The sequence below is a fragment of the Ranitomeya variabilis genome, chromosome 8, assembly GCF_051348905.1.
Source record: "Ranitomeya variabilis isolate aRanVar5 chromosome 8, aRanVar5.hap1, whole genome shotgun sequence".
NCBI classification, from domain to species: domain Eukaryota; kingdom Metazoa; phylum Chordata; class Amphibia; order Anura; family Dendrobatidae; genus Ranitomeya; species Ranitomeya variabilis.
The window spans coordinates 46,862,404-46,882,356 of NC_135239.1; the positions used below are offsets into that span (position 1 = coordinate 46,862,404).

A 19,953-nucleotide genomic window follows, 5' to 3' on the forward strand; every position below is an offset into this window, starting at 1 on the left:
GGAGATCCGGGATGTCTGGCAAGACCCATGGGTCGGATATCGACATAGCCCTCAGGCATGGAAACCACGTTCTTCTGGGCCAGAAGGGGGCAATTACTATCACTGTGGCTTTGTCCTTCCTGATTTTCCTCACCACCAGAGGAAGTAGAGACAGGGGAGGAAAGGCGTAGGCTAGCCTGAAGTTCCAGTCTATGAGGAGGGCGTCTACTGACAGAGGATTTTCTCTGGGGTTCAGAGAGCAGAATTGTGCTACTTTCCTGTTTTCTTTTGTGGCAAACAGGTCTACCTCTGGTTGACCCCATCTTTCCACGATGAGGTTGAAGATGGAGCCGTTCAGGGACCACTCTCCCTGCCTCAATGTGTTGCGGCTTAAGAAATCCGCCGCAGTGTTTTCTGCCCCTCTTATGTGAAGAGCCGTCAACGAGAGAAGATGTTGCTCTGCTAGATGGAATAGACGATCTGCTACGCACATTAGGGATTTGGAACGAGTCCCGCCTTGGTTATTTATGTATGCCACGGTGACCCGATTGTCCGAGAATACCCGCACGTGGTGGCCCTGTAGATAGACAAGGAGTGTTTTAACTGCCTGTTCCACTGCCCTTAACTCCCTCAGGTTGGAGGACATTTCCATCTGACCCCGATCCCAAAGCCCCTGGACCAATGTATCCCCCATGTGAGCCCCCCACCCAGAAGGGCTAGCGTCCGAGGTGACTATACGAGTTACATTATATTCCCAGGGGACCCCTGTGGACAGGTTCTCTTGGTCTAGCCACCATCTGAGGGATACAATAGCGTCATGGGATAGGGTCAGCAGGCTCTCCAGACATCCCCCCAACCTTTTTTGTTGTAACAGCACCTCGCCCTGAAGTATCCTCGTATGATACTGGGCCCATCGGACCGCTGGAATACAGGACGAGAGAGAGCCTAACAGAGACATGGCTCTTCTAAGGGACATGGTGGGGTTTTTAGAGGCATTCAGCACCTGAAGGTGCAGGTGATCAATTTTCTCTTGAGGCCAACGGCATTCCTGAACCTGGGAATCCAGGGTCAAGCCTAAAAATCGCTGCACCGTCATGGGCTGTAACCGTGATTTTTTAACATTTAGCATCCACCCCAGACGCTCCAGAGCGGACATCACTTTATGTAACTGTTCCAGACAGTGATCCGACGTTTTACCTACGATAAGGAGATCGTCCAGGTAGGGGATTATTAGAATGTCGGACTCATGCAGGTGTGCCATAACTTCACTTCAGCCATTACTTTGGTAAACACCCGAGGGGCGACCGATATACCAAAGGGGAGGGCCCTATACTGGAAGTGTCTGACTACCCCATCCAACCGCACCGCCACCCTCAGGTATCGTTGGTGACCTGCATAAATAGGGATATGGTAATAGGCGTCCTTCAAATCCAATACTACCATAAAGCAGTTTTTAAACAGTAGCTTTATTGCGGTGTTAATAGTTTCCATTTTAAATGATTGAACGGTCAGGAAATTATTAAGAGCTCTAAGGTTAATAATTGTTCTGAAGGAGCCGTCGGGTTTACTTATTAGGAATAGAGGAGAGTAGAATCCACTACCCTGTTCTCCTTCCGGAACCTCCGACATGACATTCTTATTTAGCAGGTCGTGAACGTCCGCTTCCAGGGCTGCCTGTTCTGCTGGAGAGGACCTGAGTGGGGTAATTCTGAAGAAGTTCTGAGGGATAGAGGAGAACTCTAGCCGCAGACCCGTAGCTATTAACCCCAAAATCCAATCGCTACTGGAGATTTTGGACCAGGCCGGGTAGAAGGCAGATAGTCTACCTCCCACCGGGGCGACTAGTCATTGGGGTGGTTTTTTGACCTCACGGGATGGCTCCTGACGTCCTCCACCTCCAAACATAAATCCAGTACCTTTCTTCTTTTTATCTTCCCATCTGCTCTGGTCTCTGGCTGGTCTCCTTCGAAAGAATCTTTTCCCTGCGAAGGGACGCCTGTAAGAAGTAATTGGTAGATTGGGAAACAACTTCTTCTCGTCTCTGGCTTTCTCCAGCAGTTCGTCTAGGACTGGACCAAACAGGTATTCCCCTTCGCATGGGATAGAGTACAGACGGGATCTGGATTGAAGGTCACCCGGCCAACATTCCAGCCATAGGGCCCTGCGTGCTGCGTTTGATAATCCTGCCGCTCTAGCCGCCATTCTTGCAGAATCTGCAGATGCGTCCGCGAGAAAGGCAGCGGCATTCTGAATTGTTGGCAGGAATTTTAACATAGAATCTCTGGAGACTCCCTCTTCCAATTTGGACCCTAGTTGATCCAGCCAGACCATCATCGATCTGGCTGCACATGTCGCAGCTACAGCAGGTCTCAGGGCACCCGCCGACATTTCCCATGTCCCCTTAAGGAACGAGTCAGCCTTCTTATCGAGAGGATCCTTTAGGGAAGCCATGTCGTCAAAGGGGATAGATGAGTTTTTAGACGCCTTAGCCACCGCTGCGTCCAACTTTGGTGCCTTATCCCATGTATTCACCAGGGGGTCCTCAAAGGGATATCTACGTTTAAAGGCCGGTGGAAAGGAGCCTTTTTCCTCTGGCTTTTTCCATTCCCTTTTGATAAGGTTCTGAACCTTGTCATTAAGCGGAAATGACCTACTTTTTTGGGGTCTAGACCGCCAAACATTAAGTCCTGCGTTGAAAGTTCTGGCCTTTCGTCAGCCACCCCCATGGTGGATCTAACTGATTTAATTAGCTTGTCCATCTGGTCCAACGGGAAACAAATGACTAGACTCCTCTTCCGAAGAGGACGCTGAGGAGACAGAGGTGTCTGAATCATTCTCTCTTCCAGGGCCAGCGGACGTATCCGAATCTGAGGCGCTAGGCTTCCTTCTTTTGGAAGGCTCCCCCCGGGACAGGGATTTCAGGGAATCTTTCACCTCCTTCCTGATAATCTCTCTAAGATTTAACGTAAACTCAGGAGACTCTTCCGCCACAGTCTGCCGCACACACAACTGACAAAGCCTCTTAGGGTAGGCGTCTGGCAAAGGGCAAGCGCATAACGCGCACTCCTTGTTTTTAACCTTACCAGCGCATTTTTCCCCTACGGAAATAAACATAGGAAAAGACTGCATCAGGGTACGTTCACGAAGATCTCTTACCCAGGCAGTAGCGGTAGGTACCGGATTACTGGGGGGGTCGGTCCAAATCCTTCTGTTTAGATCTGCGACCAGCCTGGTTACTGCGTCTGTGGGTCTTCGCCTGGGGGTTCACATGGGACCTCTCCGAGGATCTGTCCTGCTCCTGCTCCAGCAGACCGACGGTAGCTTCCGGCTCATGCATAGCTGCAGATGGGCTCACAAGCAGCCCTGCAGCGTTCTGTTCGGCTATATATAGCCCTTCCCCCGGATCCGGAACATGTGCAGGTGTGTGGCCAGAATCCATCCCCCCCATGTGCAGGTCACTGCTCCACCCCCCTCCGCCTCTGACCGCTCCCCCCCCCCCCGCGCCGCAAGCAGGACCGCGGCGTTCCCAGCTAAAGTCGGCCGGCGTTTGATTTCCGGTCCCGGCCCCGCCCCCTGCGTGTCACTTCCGGTATCGGGCAGCGCACTCAGGGACGCGCTTGGAAACCGGGGACGGCGCCGCCGGACCCCCCCAGCCGCACGACGCTACACCATCGCCGCCCACGGCTCCGGCCCCGCCCCCCTCCGATCCGAAAGGAGCACAGAGGGGCGCCCCAGGAAGCCTGCACCGCACCGACAGGACCAGAGGCAAGGAAGACAGAGGCCCAGGAGAGCGAACGGACCTGGGGGGGGGGGGGGGTGTCGGGGGGAGACATACTCACCTCGCTGGCCTCTGGAGACAGACCTCCTCCGGACGCTGCTCCACTCTGCATCGCTCACTGTCGTGGAGCCCTACCCGGACCCACCGTGGCGCTTCCAGGGACCCGCACTGCCCGAGGTAGGAGACCCCCTCGCTACCTGGGTCAGACAGCCGGCCTGGGTATTGATAGGAGAACGAAGTCGTATCTGAAGGGAATCCTGTCCTGAAGGAACAGGAAACCAACTGATGCGTGGGAGAGGTGCCGCCCTTATGTATCTGTAGGTTTCCTGTTCCTGAAGGGCGGATCCCCTCTTTCCGTAGTGCTGTCATGGACGACCGATAAAAAGGAAGTACTTCTTTGCTTGACCGATTTGGTCCGCTAGATCCACAAATTCAGAAGACGGAGCACCTGACAGGAAACCTTGGGGAAGGAGCTTTGCCCAAGCCCACACCACCTTGGATACTCGCATTGCGGTAAAAAGGAAAAACAGAGGGCGAGGAGGAACCAGGTGAGGAGGCTGCAGATACCACGTGGGCTGAGGCAGCTTGTATGAGCTAGCAAATGAAGATGGCACCGGGTAGAAGGAAAAAGGGGCGGTGCTAGAAAAGTATGCACAAAGATCCCGAGCGCCAGAATACACCGAGTGCCCTGTTACGCTGAGCAGAGGGCAGGACCCACTGAAAAACTGGCGCGCATGATTCACAACCACCAAAGGCGGCTCAGGCTGAGGCTGGGGACTCTTGTCGCCCTCACAAGCCTTATTTGAAACAAAAAAGGAAGTCATTAATTAAAAAAAAAAAACAACAAAAACTTAAGGTAGAAACGGAGCCAAGTGCAGACCCATGTCTGCCTCCTACTGACACTAAGCGAAAACTGATTACCTTCGTGCCAGTTGGTGGGTGTACCCTGCTGGGGAGGAGTTAACTTTTTTTTGCATAGTGTCAGCAGCATACACCCATGGTCTTCTGTGTCCCCCAATGCAGCGAGAGAGAAATAGCAGTTTATTAAGTGCATAATTTGGTTCATTGTCATTTATAGACATTAAAAAAAATGCGGACATCAATGCCAGTACTGTATTTGATCACAGTAAACTCTGCTTTTTTTCATAACTCCAGGTCACTTCCATGGGAGTTAAAATAACAGCATCATGAAGCCCACTTGGATTTTTCTGTAGTTCTGTTTGCCTGCAGTGTCTGCAGAAAAGGAGATTTTTGTGCACTCACCGTAAAATCCTTTTCTCTGAGCCAATCATTGGGGGACACAGGACCATGAGTGTTATGCTGCTGCCACTAGGAGGACACTAAGTAAACACAGAAAGAATAGCTCCTCCCCTGCAGTATACAACTTCCTGCTGGCTCTCAGTGAACCAATTCGGTAACAAAGCAGTAGGAGCTTAATATTTAACAAGGATGAACTATGCCAAAACCAAGTTAACTCAAAAAAACCAAAGCCAATAGGCTAACAGGGTGGGTGCTGTGTCCCCCAATGATTGGCTCGGAGAAAAGGATTTTATGGGGAGTACACAAAAATCTCCTTTTCTCCTACGCCTCATTGGGGGACACAGGACCATGGGACGTCCTAAAGCAGTCCCTGGATGGGAAACAATTAACTGCAATTGCTGGTTGTACCCACAAATTACAGATGTGGCACAGCCGGCTGCAAAATTCATCTGCCGACGGTCGCATCTGCCGAGGCCTGAGAGTGAATATGGTAACGTTTTGTAAAGGTATGCAGCCTGGACCAAGTCGCAGCCTTACAAAATTGTGCTGCCGAAGCGTGATGCCGGATAGCCCAAGACACACCCACTGACCGAGTGGAGTGAGCCTTAATCCCTGCTGGGACAGGAAGACCTCTGACTCGGTAGGACTCTTGAATAGCCGAACAAATCCATTTGGCTATTGTCGCCTTGGAAGCGGGAAACCCTTTCCTCGTTCCTTCCGGGAGCACGAATAGGGCATCTGACCTGCGGAAAGACGCTGTCCGCGAGATATATCTCCTAAGAGCTCTGACTAAATCCAGTGTGTGAAGGACCTTCTTGATGCGATGGACTGGTGCTGGACAGAGTGACGGTAAGACAATCTCCTCATTGAGATGAAAAGAGGATACAACTTTCGGTAGAAAAGAGAGGGATGTCCTCAAAACCACCTTATCCTGATGAAAGTTCAGGAACGGAACTTGAGAGAACTCGGAGATTCGTCTAATAGAGGTGACCGCAACCAGAAAAGCAACTTTCCATGAAAGAAGAGACAGGGAAACCTCCTGTAGAGGTTCGAAAGGAGCCTGTAGCAAAACTCCGAGGACCAGATTAAGATCCCATGGTTCCATCGGCATCCTATAGGGGGGCGCCCGATGGGAGACTCCCTGAATAAACATCTTGACCTGTAATCTGATGGCAATCCTGCGTTCGAAGAGAACAGACAGGGCTGAGATCTGCCCCTTGAGAGAACTAAGGGCGAGACCCAAGTCCAAACCCGTTTGTAAGAACTCGAGAATGGAAGGGATGGAAAAATGTAGAGGAGAACATCTTCGGTCGCTACACCAAGAAAAGAAAGTCTTCCAAGTGCGATGATAGGTACGCATAGCCGTAGGCTTTCTAGCGCTGATCATGGTAGCTATGACTTTTGGAGAGAAACCACGCCCGGCGCGGCCAAATCTGGAGCAATCAGGATTCTGGTACCCTCTCCGCTCTGATTTTCTTGATGACTCTCGGCAGGAGAGGAAGCGGGGGAAATATGTACGGAAGCTGAAAATGATGCCACGGGAGTACAAGAGCGTTTGCCCCGATGGCTGCCGGATCGTGGGACCGAGCCATGAAGTCGGGAACCTTGGAGTTCAGTCGTGAGGCCATCAGATCCACGTCCGGGGTTCCCCAACGACAGCAGATCTGGTGGAAGATCTCCGGATGGAGAGACCACTCCCCGGAGTCGAGGCATTGCCGACTGAGGAAGTCTGCCTCCCAATTGTCCACTCCCGGGATGTGAACAGCAGAGATCATTGAACGGTTTTCCTCGGCCCATCGGAGAATGTGGCCTACCTCAGTAATGGCCGCCCTGCTGCGGGTTTCTCCTTGGCGGTTGATGTATGCCACTGCAGTGGCATTGTCGGATTGAATCCTGATTGGGCAACCTGCTAAAAAGGGATGGAACTGGAGAAGTCCCAGCCTGATTGCGCGGATTTCCAAGATGTTGATTGGAAGGCGTGATTCCTGGGGGAACCAGCGGCCCTGAGCAGTGTGATGAAGGAACACTGCTCCCCAGCCTAGAAGACTGGCGTCTGTCGTCACAACCAGCCAGTGTACTGGAAGAAAAGACTTCCCATGATTCAGGGAGGATTTCAATGTCCACCACCTGAGAGACTGTCTGACTCGCTGGGGAAGGAGGAACCGACTGTCTAGGGAGAATGGGTTCCTGTCCCAAACAGCCAGGAGGGCATGCTGTAGGGGACGGAGGTGTAGTTGGGCAAATGGAACCGCCTCCATAGCTGCTACCATCCTGCCGAGGACTCATACTGAAGCGCAGAGAGTGAGAGCGAGGCTGAGAGAGTTTCTGCGCTTCTCGCTGTAGGACAGATCTTTTCCGGGGGAAGAAGAACCAATCCCCGGGACGAGTCGAGTATCATTCCTAGAAAGGAAATTCGCTGAGCCGGTACTGGTGATGATTTTTTGAAGTTTATCTTCCAACCCAGGCGAGAAAAGGTATCTATTGTGATGGCCACAGCTTCCTTGCAGGAGCGGAAAGAGGGGCCTCGGGTGTGGAGTATGGCCACGGCAGCCGCCATGACCTTGGTAAATACCCTGGGAGCGGTGGCGAGGCCGGAGGGCAGAGCAACAAATTGGAAGTGATCTTCCTGAACTGCGAAGCAAAGAAACCTTTGGTGAGAAGGTAAAATGGGAATGTGGAGGTATGCGTCCTGGATGTCTATAGACGCCAGGAACTCGCCTTTTTTCCATGGAGGCGATGACAGAACGAAGCGATTCCATCCGGAACCGTCGCACCCAGACAAACTTGTTCAGCAGTTTTAGGTCCAGGATGGGCCGTACTGTACCTTCCTTCTTTGGAACAATGAAGAGGTTTGAATAAAAACCTTGAAACCTTTCGTTTTGAGGGACCGGAATAATAACTCCATCTTTTCTCAGAGAGCTTATAGCTTTGAAGAACTCTGATGCTTTTGCCCTGAAAGGAGAAGACAGGAAAAAACGGTTTGGAGGACGCGATAAGAGATCTATCTTGTATCCGGAGGACACTAGTCCGCGGACCGACTCGTCGTGAACGACCGAGAGCCACGCGACACTGAAGGAAAGCAGGCGGCCGCCTACTTTGAGGGTGTCCCCCGGATACCGCAGTGAGTCATTGTGTGGAAGGTCTGCCCGTTCTGGCGCCTCTGGATCCCGGCTGCCTTGGCCTGCCTCTCCATGAAGGGGAAGGCTTAAAAGAGGTCTGTGAACCTCTGTCTCCACGTTGTGTCCGGCCGGAACCGGGAGATGTGGAAGTAGAGGACCAGTTTGAGTTGTAACGAAACAAAAACTGGACCGAGCCTGTGGTTGCGGGTTCCAAAAGGGCCGAGAGGGTCTCTGTTGTGGAAGAAATTTACTCTTCCCTCCAGTGGCGTCAGAAATTAACTGGTCGAGCTTTTCGACAAAAAGGCGACCGCTCTGATATGGGAGAGAAGTCCATGACTTTTTAGAAGTAGAATCTGCACGCCAGTCCCTGAGCCTCCGGATGGTGATGGCATTGGCTGCTGCTTGAGAATCGCAGTCAGCGGCATCCAGGGACGCGGTCACTACAAAATCTCCAGCTCTGGCTATCTGAGTAGCGAGGTCTGCTATCTCGGGGGGAAGATTGGTATCCAGTACTGCTGAAGAAAAAACCTCAGCCCAGTGGGTCATAGCCTTAGCCACCCACGTAGCGGCCAAAGATGAAAAGAGTGCGGCCGCTGAGGCTTCAAAAGCTGAACGCGCCATATTGTCGATCTGAGGATCGGTTGGATTTTTAATAGAGGCGCCATCCGAGGAGGATAAAACAGATTTCGTAGCCAGGCGCGATACCGGAGGATCTACTGGGGGAGATTGTGACCAATCTTTTCTTAGATCCTGGGCAAAGAGATATTTGGACTCCATGGGCTTCTGCCCTGTGAATCATTTATATGGACGGATCCTGTGAGATTCAACAATTTGCTTAAACTCGGGATGAGTGGCGAACACTCTGTGAGCTCGTTTGGTCCTCTCAAAGGACACGGCATGATCCGTTTTAGGTAAAGGTTCCTCCTCAAGTCTCAAAGCCTTATTCACTGACTCAATTAGAGTGTCGAGAGTCTCCTGATCGTGATGAAATTCCTGATCTAGGGACGTGTCAGATCGTCCTCTGAAACAGGTTCTCTACTAGCCCCAATGGAAGGGGAGCGAGAAATGGAGCTCTCAGAACCCGAATCCCAGTGATGGTCTGGGGATATGGCACGAGTCCTTTTCCTGGAAGAGTGAGAACTCCTTGGCAAGGTACGACCCCTGGAGTACGAGGGGTTCTGACCATCGGAAGCGTCGTCCGTATTATCCGGATTAGTGCCCTGGTTAGAGGAAGTGTCTCGGAACGAGTCTAACGCTTTTGCCAGGGATGCCATAGACCGGGAAAGGGAGGTAGCCCACTCAGGGGGATTAGGCTCACTGGGTTCAGTATCAGCAACAGGTGGTTCCTGAGCCGTCACCGGTTCACAAGCTGTGCATAATGCAGTATTGTGACCCCGGGGTAATGATACCTTACAAGAGGTACATGCAGCGAAAAATACAGTGTGGGTTTTCCCAGACATTTTGTGAGGCTTTGGTTGGGACATAGTAAAGCCTGGAGGAAAGCGCTTACTAGCAGGGGAAGGGTTTAGCTATGCTTCTGGAGCTTACCCAGGTCCTTTTTCTTGAGTCCCCAGGGCAGGTCCACAGTGTAGGCAGAGAAAAAACGCTAGTCCTGAGGGCTGTGATAGGAAACGCTGGAGCAGTGCTGCAGCATCAGGGTTGTGGGTGTCCCAAGATGGCCGCCAAGACCAGGAAGTGAGAGCTCATCACAGGGAACGAGAAGCGCCAGGAAAAGTGGGCGGGGCTAACTGTCGGTGGGTGTGGCCAAAACGCCGGCCTGAAATGAGGGAAATTTTAATTTTTTTTAAACTTCTCTGCGGTTGCGACCGCTATTGGCGCCAACATTAGCTGCACTCCTTTGCGGGGTTGCTGCACTCCGGACCACCCACGGACACAGGTTTAAGGTGCGGACCTCCCATACCCCGGGGACCAGGACCCCCCAGCGCCTTGGCCCCGCAGTGTACTCATGGTAGATGCGGTGGGCTTGTGCTCAATCCACCGTCGCCTTAGTCAGGGAGGGGGTGGAGAGCTTCTGCGGCCATGCGTCATCCGCTATATCAGTGGAGATGCAGAGGGGGGCTGCACGGACGCCATATATATCATGTCCGGCTATGCACCTGGCTAGAGGAGAGGTAGATGGAGGGCTACTCCATGTGGTCACCTGATATGGAGGGGGGAGATCGGAACGAGAAGGAACTGTCACCCGTAAGGTGAGCTCAGGACTGGCATCCAACGTTGCAGGAAAGGTTATGGGAGGGACGCTCCACGTACTTGCCTGTTGATGGTTCGGGGGAGATCGGAACCTAGAAAGGATCCGTCCCCCCCATTCGTCCCGTTAAGGAAAAATAGAATAAAAAGTAAAAAGCTAAAATAAAAACGGTGGGGTCTGAAAGCAGACCCAAGTGCCTCCTACAGACACTGAGCAAGAACTGGTTCACTAAGAGCCAGCAGGAGGGTGTATACTGCAGTGGAGGAGCTATTCTTTCTGTGTTTACTTAGTGTCCTCCTAGTGGCAGCAGCATAACACCCATGGTCCTGTGTCCCCCAATGAGGCGTAGGAGAAAGATTGTTTTTATTCTTTCCTTCTATTAAAATAAAATACGGATATGTAAAATTCAGCTTACCAGTTCCACCATGTCCACTTTTCTTGCCTCTTGAGTCAATGTCAAAAAGACACCAATCTTGCCCACCTTTTGGATCTTCTAAATAAAGCATGTCGCCCAAGGATCCCACAAGGTCCAAAACAGACATAAATCCGATCTCTCGAAATGGCAGGTCCTTGCCTGTGTATTGCTATAAACAAAAAGAAAAGTTATAACCAAAGGAGCTGGCCAAAAAAAAAAAAAAAGTAAAATAATTACAGGTATACATTATTTCTGCCCATATAACACAATTCACTAAGCTAGATTCTGTGTAAGGCTACTTTCACACTAGCGTTTTTTGCAATCCGTCGCAATGCATCGTTTGGCCGAAAAAACGCATCCTGCAAAAGTGCTTGCAGGATGCGTTTTTCCCCCATAGACTAACATTAAGCGACGGATTGCGACGGATTGACACACGTCGCAACCGTCGTGCGACGGTTGCGCCGTGTTGTGGCGGACCGTCGGCACAAAAAAACGCTACATGTAACGTTTTTTGCCGCCGACGGTCCGCTTTTTCCGACCGTGCATGCGCACCTCCCCGCACCTCACAATGGGGCAGCGGATGCGCTGGAAAAATGCATCCGCTGCCCCCGTTGTGCGGCGTATACAACGCTAGCGTCGGTAACCTCGGCCCGACGCACTGCGACGGGCCGAGCCCGACGCTAGTGTAAAAGTAGCCTAAGGCTACTTTCACAATAGCGTCGGGCTCGGCCCGTCGCAGTGAGTCGGGCCGAGGTTACCGACGCTAGCGTTGTATACGCCGCACAACGGGGGCAGCGGATGCATTTTTCCAGCGCATCTGCTGCCCCATTGTGAGGTGCGGGGAGGTGGGGGGCGGAGTTCCGGCCGCGCATGCGCGGTCAGAAAAAGCGGACCGTCGGCGGCAAAAAAGTTACATGTAGCGTTTTTTTGTGCCGACGGTCCGCCACAACACGGCGCAACCGTCGCACGACGGTTGCGACGTGTGTTAATCCGTCGCTTAATGTTAGTCTATGGGGAAAAAACGCATCCTGCAAGCACTTTTGCAGGATGTGTTTTTTCGGCCAAACGACGCATTGCGACGGATTGCAAAAACCGCTAGTGTGAAAGTAGCCTAAGTAACAAACTGCAAAACCGTTAAAAGACAGCAGGTTACAATTTATGGCAGCCTTTAGTCTGCCCAAATCACAGAACGTACAGGCTTTAAAAAAAAACAAACATTTAACAAAAAAAACGAATCTCTCTGTATATTTGGAAGTGATCAGAAATTCAAATATTCTCTTCTCTATTCAAAATGGAGACTGCATGTAGCAGACCCAGACATGCGCACCATTGCTCCATTCATAATCAATGGGACTGCCAGAGATCGCTGAGCACAAAGTTTGGCTTTTTCCAGCAGTATCAGAGAATGAATGAAGTGGAGGTGTGCATGTCCAGCCACGGCTCAATTCAGCTAGGCTCTATGTTCTTGCATTGGAGGATATCCCAGCAGTTGGACCTACACCGATCAGTAAGAAACGTCTAAACATTGGAACAACCCTTTAAAACATGCAAACTCACCTTAAATGCAGCTAGCAGATGTGAAACAGGGAGTCCTTCTGGGTGCTTACAAATAACCTGTTGAATAAATATTTTTAAATACACATTTTAACATAATTTTATAAAATTCACTTAAAAAAAAAAGTTGGCAGCAGTACATGTAAACCATTTGCATGTGAAGTAGGAAACCAAAGAATTCTAGCAACAGAATTTTCTATTAAAATCCATGATTTTTACTCATACAAGGCAATAGAAGAGTCGGAACACCAATACCGTGGAAAAACTGTAAAAATCTTAGCAAAAGCATTTCAGGCAACCATCTTTAGTCATTACATATAATGACTAAAGACAGTTGTATGTAACGCATTTGCTAAGATTTTTACAGTTTTCCACGGTATTGTTGGTATAACGACTTTTATTGTTTTATATGAAAAAAATCATAGATTTTAAAAGAAGATTCTGATACTGGAAATCCTTGGTTTCCTATTTGACTCCCTTGTGACCTTACGGGTGAGCTGACTTTTCCATTTTTTATTTCTATTTGTATGGTAAGGGTTCATTTTTGTGTCACATAAATTGTGAGAAAATTTGCTGCAGATTTTTCACAAGTTCTTCCCTTTTTGCAGCTGAAACTTATGGGAAATGCTGTTATCTTTTTAAGAAAAAAATGAAAGCGGACAACCTTAAGATACTAATTATATTGTCCTCTTCAAATTCAGCAGCGTGCACAAAATGTTCACACAGTATACATATATTACGGGATATGGGTCTCATAATGTTGACAGAATACAAACCATATACAGTGATCTATCTTAACAGCAATGCATTAAATGGGTAAACCCATCTTGTAAAGTGAAGGCATACTGCTAGGATATGTCAACACTTTCTAGTGGGGGTCTGAGCTCTGGGACCCCTAACTAATACTAAAAAATACAGGGGGTCTCTGTGTATCCTAAGGGTTCAATCCCCTAGGATTTCACAAAGCTGTGTCCGGCTGAGGCATCCCACGTCGCAGTAGAAGGTACGGGGAGGCGACACTCGCCGTGCTCGCTTGTTGATGTTTGGGGGAGATCGGCCCCTTGAAAGGGTCTGTCGCCCCAGTCTTCCTCTTGTGCAAAAGGTGTTAAAAAATAAAGAATAAAAATAAAGAAAATGTAGTCTGAATGACAGACCCCAGTGTGCCTCCTACGGACACTAATCTTAAACTGGTATTATCCGGAGCCAGTGGGTGGTGTATACTGCAGAGGAGGAGTTAACCCTTTTTGTATTTACTTAGTGTCAGCCTCCTAGTGGCAGCAGCATACACCCATGGTCCTGTGTCCCCCAATGTGGCGATGGAGAAAAATACAGCGAGCCCTATTCATTTGAACAGAGCTGTACATCAGTTGTACTTGACAGGGTACTGATGTGTAGTCTAAACTAGTGAAGGAAATGCACAACAGGTTGGTGCCCTCTGTTAATAAAAAGATGATCAGCCAAATGATTCACTGACCGCCGCCATCTTTGTACAGGAGGAGGGCATGCGCACTTTATGTGACCGCCGCTATATGTCTGTACAAAGATGGCGGCGATCTGACTTAATGCACCTGCGCGAATTCCGCGCAGGCGCAGTAAATCATTCAGCTGATCCCGGCGGCAGATGGAAAAAGACAGCACAGTGGTGGAGAGAGAGAGAGCAGACAAGGGGGAGAGCACATGGGGTACACAGGTGAAATAAGAGATGACATGAGAGGAGAAGACAGCAGATGGGGGAGAGAGAAAACGCACAGGGGTGAGAGAGACAGAGCACAGGGGGGAGACAGCTCGAACAGGACAAAACATGAGGGGAGAACACAGCACAGGAAGGAGAGACAGCAGACAAGGGGGATAGCACATGGGGTAGACAGGTCAAAGAAGAGAGCACATGGGGAAAGAGAGAGTGGATAGGTGGGTGAGCGATTCTCAACGCTGCAAAGCCTGCCCCCATCGTGACATTACCGCCCTCCCGATGCGATAGCGTCGGGCCTCCATCTAATTACTTTATAAGACATGAATAGTAGTATATGCAAAATATTACATAGTTACATAGTTATTAAGGTTGAAGGAAGACTTTAAGTCCATCTAGTTCAACCCATAGCCTAACATGCCCTAACATGTTGATCCAGGGGAAGGCAAAAAAAACCCCATGTGGTAAGAATAAGCTCCACCATGGGGAAAAAAATTCCTTCCCGACCCCACATACGGCAATCAGACTAGTTCCCTGGATCAACGCCCTATCAAGGAATCTAATATATATACGCTGTAACATTATACTTTTCCAGAAAGGTATCCAGTCCCCTCTTAAATTTAAGTAATGAGTCACTCATTACAACATCATACGGCAGAGAGTTCCATAGTCTCACTGCTCTTACAGTAAAGAATCCGCGTCTGTTATTATGCTTAAACCTTTTTTCCTCCAGACGTAGAGGATGCCCCCTTGTCCCTGTCACCGGTCTATGATTAAAAAGATCATCAGAAAGGTCTTTGTACTGTCCCCTCATATATTTATACATTAACATAAGTCACCCCTTAGCCTTCGTTTTTCCAAACTAAATATTGCCTCTGACTCCATATATAGACAGCCATAGACATTCCAGTTGGATGCCAGACTTTTTTTTGCCAATATCTCTTGAATCAGTCTATAGGACCACTTACAGTAGGAGATGAAACAACACTGGTCCAAGTAAACACGTTAGCCTCCCCAAATAAATAAAAAATAAAGGTATACACTTGTTTATCATAGATATTCATATGCTGCCAACAATAAGTAGTTATGCGAATTACCAATCACATACAATGCCAATGATTGCTCCATGTAAATTGCGGTTAATCAGCAGAGATTGTCTTGCAGTATCATCATTTGGAACTCATTTTGGTTAGAAAATCTGCCCACTGAGTTATCATCTTTTTGTCTAATAAGATGTTATTAGACTTACATGTTTTATATCTTGTCGAAGATCGCAGCTGATAACAAAACCTGCTTTTGTCTGTGATAAACAGAGTTTCAAATCCTTGTTAAACTGAAACAAAACAGAATTTCACTTCATATACAAGCATAAATAAAGAATACACATTTTATAGGAGCGATTAAATATAAATTGCTACATAGTTAAACAAAATAACTGGACATGAAGATACTCGCCAAGTTCCTACAGCGCACACACACACACGCACGAGGCAGGGATCACAACACAAAGCTGGGACTGGTCACCGGCTCTCCTGACCCGAGAGGGACAGCTGCATAGAAATACATGCTGACATACTTGGGTCTGGAGAGGCACCAGCCAGTACGAGCATTACATTGTGATCCCTGTCTTAGTTATACTTTCATCTGACTGCACCCTTAAGAAAATTCATCTAAATCCGCCTTGCCAACCACTTAATGGAAAAAAGGGTCAAGCATATTCACCACCTCTGCAGCATCCTAGGAGCACAGTGGCAATGAGGCTGGCTGGGACCAAGTGCTAAAAGTGCACTCTAGCGATCCCGGCCAGCCTCAGAGTAGTGCTTGCAAGTAGAGTTGAGCAAATTCGTCGCAGTACGGTTCCGATTATGATCGGTGACGAATATTGTTTTTGCAATATTCGCCGAACACAGCCGAATGCCATTGTAGTCAATGGGAGTAGAAATGAACGAATATGTTAGGAGTTGATCATCAAACATAAATTCGGTACGAATAGGTTACCAATATGGCACGAATATGGCAAATTCAGATTCAGCGACCGATTACGAACATATTTGCTCAACTCTACTTACAAGCACTACTGGAAAGAGCTTGTAAGCACTGCAGATGTCTACCCACTGCTGCTAAACTGCTAGCCTTGATAACAAGGCTTAAAAATAGTGAAATTAAAAAGCACTCCATTCTTGAGAGTAAAGATTTCTTAATAAAAAGTTTACTGCAAAGTTGCTTGTTCTTACAAGTACGGTACTTTGCAATTCTACCCTTAAAAGTAATTATTTAATCCAGAATGCCATAATAGGGTACCTAAAGACAGGCTTCTTGAACCAGACAATCCCATGAAGACACACAACATGTACCTTTTCTTCTAGCCCGTGTAGACTGCCATCTGTTACATCAGTCTTCATAGGACCTGTGTCCAACCTTAGGGTTTCAACTTGTCTGTTTGCAATGTCCGGGGCTATATCAGATGGCAGAGAGCTTGAAATACTATTCACTAAAACTGAATTTTCAGTTATTTCATGAGAAACAATTTCAGAATGTGTCTTTCCTGCTCTGAGACTAGGAGCAGCAGAACTGTTTTTGGCCATGAATTCCTCCTTTGCTGCCATAAACAGCTTATCCAAGGCTGTAAGTCCAGCTGACTGGGGGACTGCAGAAGGCAATGGACTGTTCCCAACAACTGACTTTTTGACAGCAATTTGTTCCACATTTATAGAACTGTTTGACCCTTTAAAGAGGTTTCCAAGATTTGAATATTGAAGATTTGAGCCTAGGAGATGAAAAGTATCAGATATTAACAAACCTCCAATTTATAATATCAATAACATTAATAATAATGGATACTCACATTTTAATGTTCTGTTAGTAACAGTAGGAGTCCTATCAGTGACAGGAGTCTTAAGCATCAGTAATGATCCTGCTCGAGTCTGCTGCACCTGCACAAAGTCAGACACTGACCCGAGGACATTTAGCAGAGAATAGAAGCCATAACGGGTATACTGGAAACTCCGACCAAATCGTTTATAGAAAGTACTCTCCAATTCGGAAACCAGCAACGGCGAGATGGAGAGAAGGTCCCGTAATTCACTTTTCACAGATGCCGGAAGTACAGGGGTGAATCTACCACGTCGTACTAAGTCCATGTGACACACAGGTCTTGTTACGCGCCGCTTATAAATCGTTTTCCTTTTGGCACTGGTCTTCTGTTTAGACACCATGTCAGCCATACTTTTTGTTTCTTCATTAACCACAGCTTCATTACAGTGAATAGAAGAAGAATGAGGATGGGTAAGTAAACACAGTATACAAATATTTATAGGAGGAAAAAAACATTATACATCTGCTCCAATAACTAACAAAACAATGGCAGGATACAGAGTAAAAAGAGTATACCGTATATGGTATGGTGCAAAAAATGTAGGCAGATGTGGGAAAAAGGCTGCAAAGTAAGAATGTATTAAAAATAGGGATTTTTGTGTACTCACCGTAAAATCCTTTACTCCGAGCCATTCATTGGGGGACACAGACCGTGGGTGTATGCTGATTCCACTAGGAGGCTGACACTAAGTGATACAAAGAAAGTTAGCTCCTCCCCTGCAGTGTACACCCTTCTGCTGGCTCTCAGCTAACTAGTTCGGTGCAAAAGCAGTAGGAGGTCAATAACATGAGCGTATAGCATGTCATATTATATATTAGAGTATAGCATGTCAGATTATAAAACAACCATAAGCTAATAACAGGGTGGGAGCTGTGTCCCCCAATGAATGGCTTGGAGAAAAGGATTTTACGGTGAGTACACAAAAATCCCCATTTCTCCTTTGCCTCATTGGGGGACACAGACCGTGGGACGTCCCAAAGCAGTCCCTGTGTGGGGACAACATCAGATCAGGCCCTGTGTAACCGATACTTACAAGTGCACCACCGCGGCCTGCAGAGTCCGCCTGCCCAGACTCACATCTGTGGCAGTGTGGGAATTATAGTGCTTCAAGAATGCATGCGGACTGGACGAATCCGCCAGCTTGCAGGCATGCTTTGCAAACGCCTGGTGCCCAGAACCCTTGATAGACAGGGAGATAGGCTGACATCTAACACGGAAGGACTCCTGGATGGTGTAACGAATCCATCAGGATAACATGGCCGATGAAACAGCTAAACCCTTCCTGTAAATGTCAGGAAGCCTTTCTCTTATCTTCAGGAAGCTCAAATAAAGCGTCCAATCTTCGGAAGGATGCCGTCCTCAACATGTTCCTACTCAGAGCACTCACTTCGTCCAGAATATGGGGAACGCATTCCATTTTGTGGACTGGTGCTGAAAGAGATGATGGAAGAATGATGCCCTCATAACAGTGGTAATTTGTGTTGAGCATTCCGATACCACAAGTATCGGGTATCGGCCGATACTTGCGGGTATCGGAATTCCGATACCGAGATCCGATACTTTTGTGGTATCGGTATCGAAACAACATTAATGTAATAATGTGTAAAAGAAAGAATTAAAATAAAACATATTGCTATACTCACCTCTCCGACGCAGCCTGGACCTCACAGAAGGAACCGGCAGCGTTCTTTGCTTAAAATTCGCGCGTTAACTTCCTTCCGTGAAGTCCCGGCTTGTGATTGGTCGCGTGCCGCCCATGTGGCCGCGACGCGACCAATCTCAGCAAGCCGTGACGTAATTTCAGGTCCTTCAGTGATTTTAAAATTACGTTCTGGCTTGTGATTGGTCGCGTCGCGGTCACATGGGCGACGCGACCAATCACAAGCCGTGACGTCATGGGAGGCAGGACACGCGCGCATTTTAAAATTACGTCCCGGCTTGTGATTGGTTGCGGCACGCAACCAATCACAAGCAAGCCGTGACGTAATTTCAGGTCCTGAATGCAGAATTCTGCATTTTAAAATTACGTCCCGGCTTGTGATTGGTTGCGGCACGCAACCAATCACAAGCAAGCCGTGACGTAATTTCAGGTCCTGAATGCAGAATTCTGCATTTTAAAATTACGTCCCGGCTTGTGATTGGTTGCGGCACGCAACCAATCACAAGCAAGCCGTGAGTAATTTCAGGTCCTGAATGCAGAATTCTGCATTCAGGACCTGAAATTACGTCACGGCTTGCTTGTGATTGGTTGCGTGCCGCAACCAATCACAAGCCAGGACGTAATTTTAAAATGCGTGCGTTTCCTGCCTCCCGTGACGTCACGGCTTGTGATTGGTCGCGTGGCCCATGTGACCGCGACGCGACCAATCACAAGCCAGAACGTAATTTTAAAATCACTGAAGGACCTGAAATTACGTCACGGCTTGCTGTGATTGGTCGCGTCGCGGCCACATGGGCGGCACGCGACCAATCACAAGCCGGGACTTCACAGAAGGAAGGAAACGCGCGAATTTTAAGCAAAGAACGCTGCCGGTTCCCTCCGTGAGGTCCAGGCTGCGTCGGAGAGGTGAGTATAGCAATATTTTTTATTTTAATTCTTTTACACATTTATATGGATCCCAGGGCCTGAAGGAGAGTTTCCTCTCCTTCAGACCCTGGGAACCATCAGGGATACCGTCCGATACTTGAGTCCCATTGACTTGTATTGGTATCGGGTATCGGTATCGGATTGGATCCGATACTTTGCCGGTATCGGCCGATACTTTCCGATACCGATACTTTCAAGTATCGGACGGTATCACTCAACACTAGTGGTAATACAATACCACCTTGGTAACAAGGGACGGTGACTGCCTGAGGACAACCTTGCCTTGAAGTTAATAAGGGAAAAAAGTCTGAAAGAACAGAGCAGCTAGCTCCGAAGACTCGTTAGAATGAGAATATCGCAGAGAAAAAAGGGCGACCTTCCCTGATAGTAAAGTCTTCCGGATAAAAAGGAGTCTACTGTAAGACTCCTAGGACCATTAAGGTTCCAATGATCTAACGGTATGCGATAGGGAAGAACCACATGTGAAAAC

At 48.4% G+C, this 19,953-nt stretch overlaps 1 protein-coding gene across 3 annotated transcripts in view; it reads right to left on the reverse strand.

Moving 5' to 3' along the window:
* Window positions 1-19,953, reverse strand: part of TDRD5 (tudor domain containing 5) — a 107,923-nt gene that overhangs the window by 52,476 nt on the left and 35,494 nt on the right. For all 3 annotated transcript variants that reach the window (XM_077277672.1, XM_077277671.1, XM_077277670.1), the window contains exons 3-7: window positions 16,847-17,251; window positions 16,356-16,768; window positions 15,251-15,334; window positions 12,318-12,374; window positions 10,761-10,929 (exon numbers count right to left, since the gene is read on the reverse strand). In XM_077277672.1, coding sequence (XP_077133787.1) covers window positions 10,761-10,929; window positions 12,318-12,374; window positions 15,251-15,334; window positions 16,356-16,768; window positions 16,847-17,251 — 1,128 coding nt within the window. The remainder of the gene's footprint in view (window positions 1-10,760; window positions 10,930-12,317; window positions 12,375-15,250; window positions 15,335-16,355; window positions 16,769-16,846; window positions 17,252-19,953) is intronic.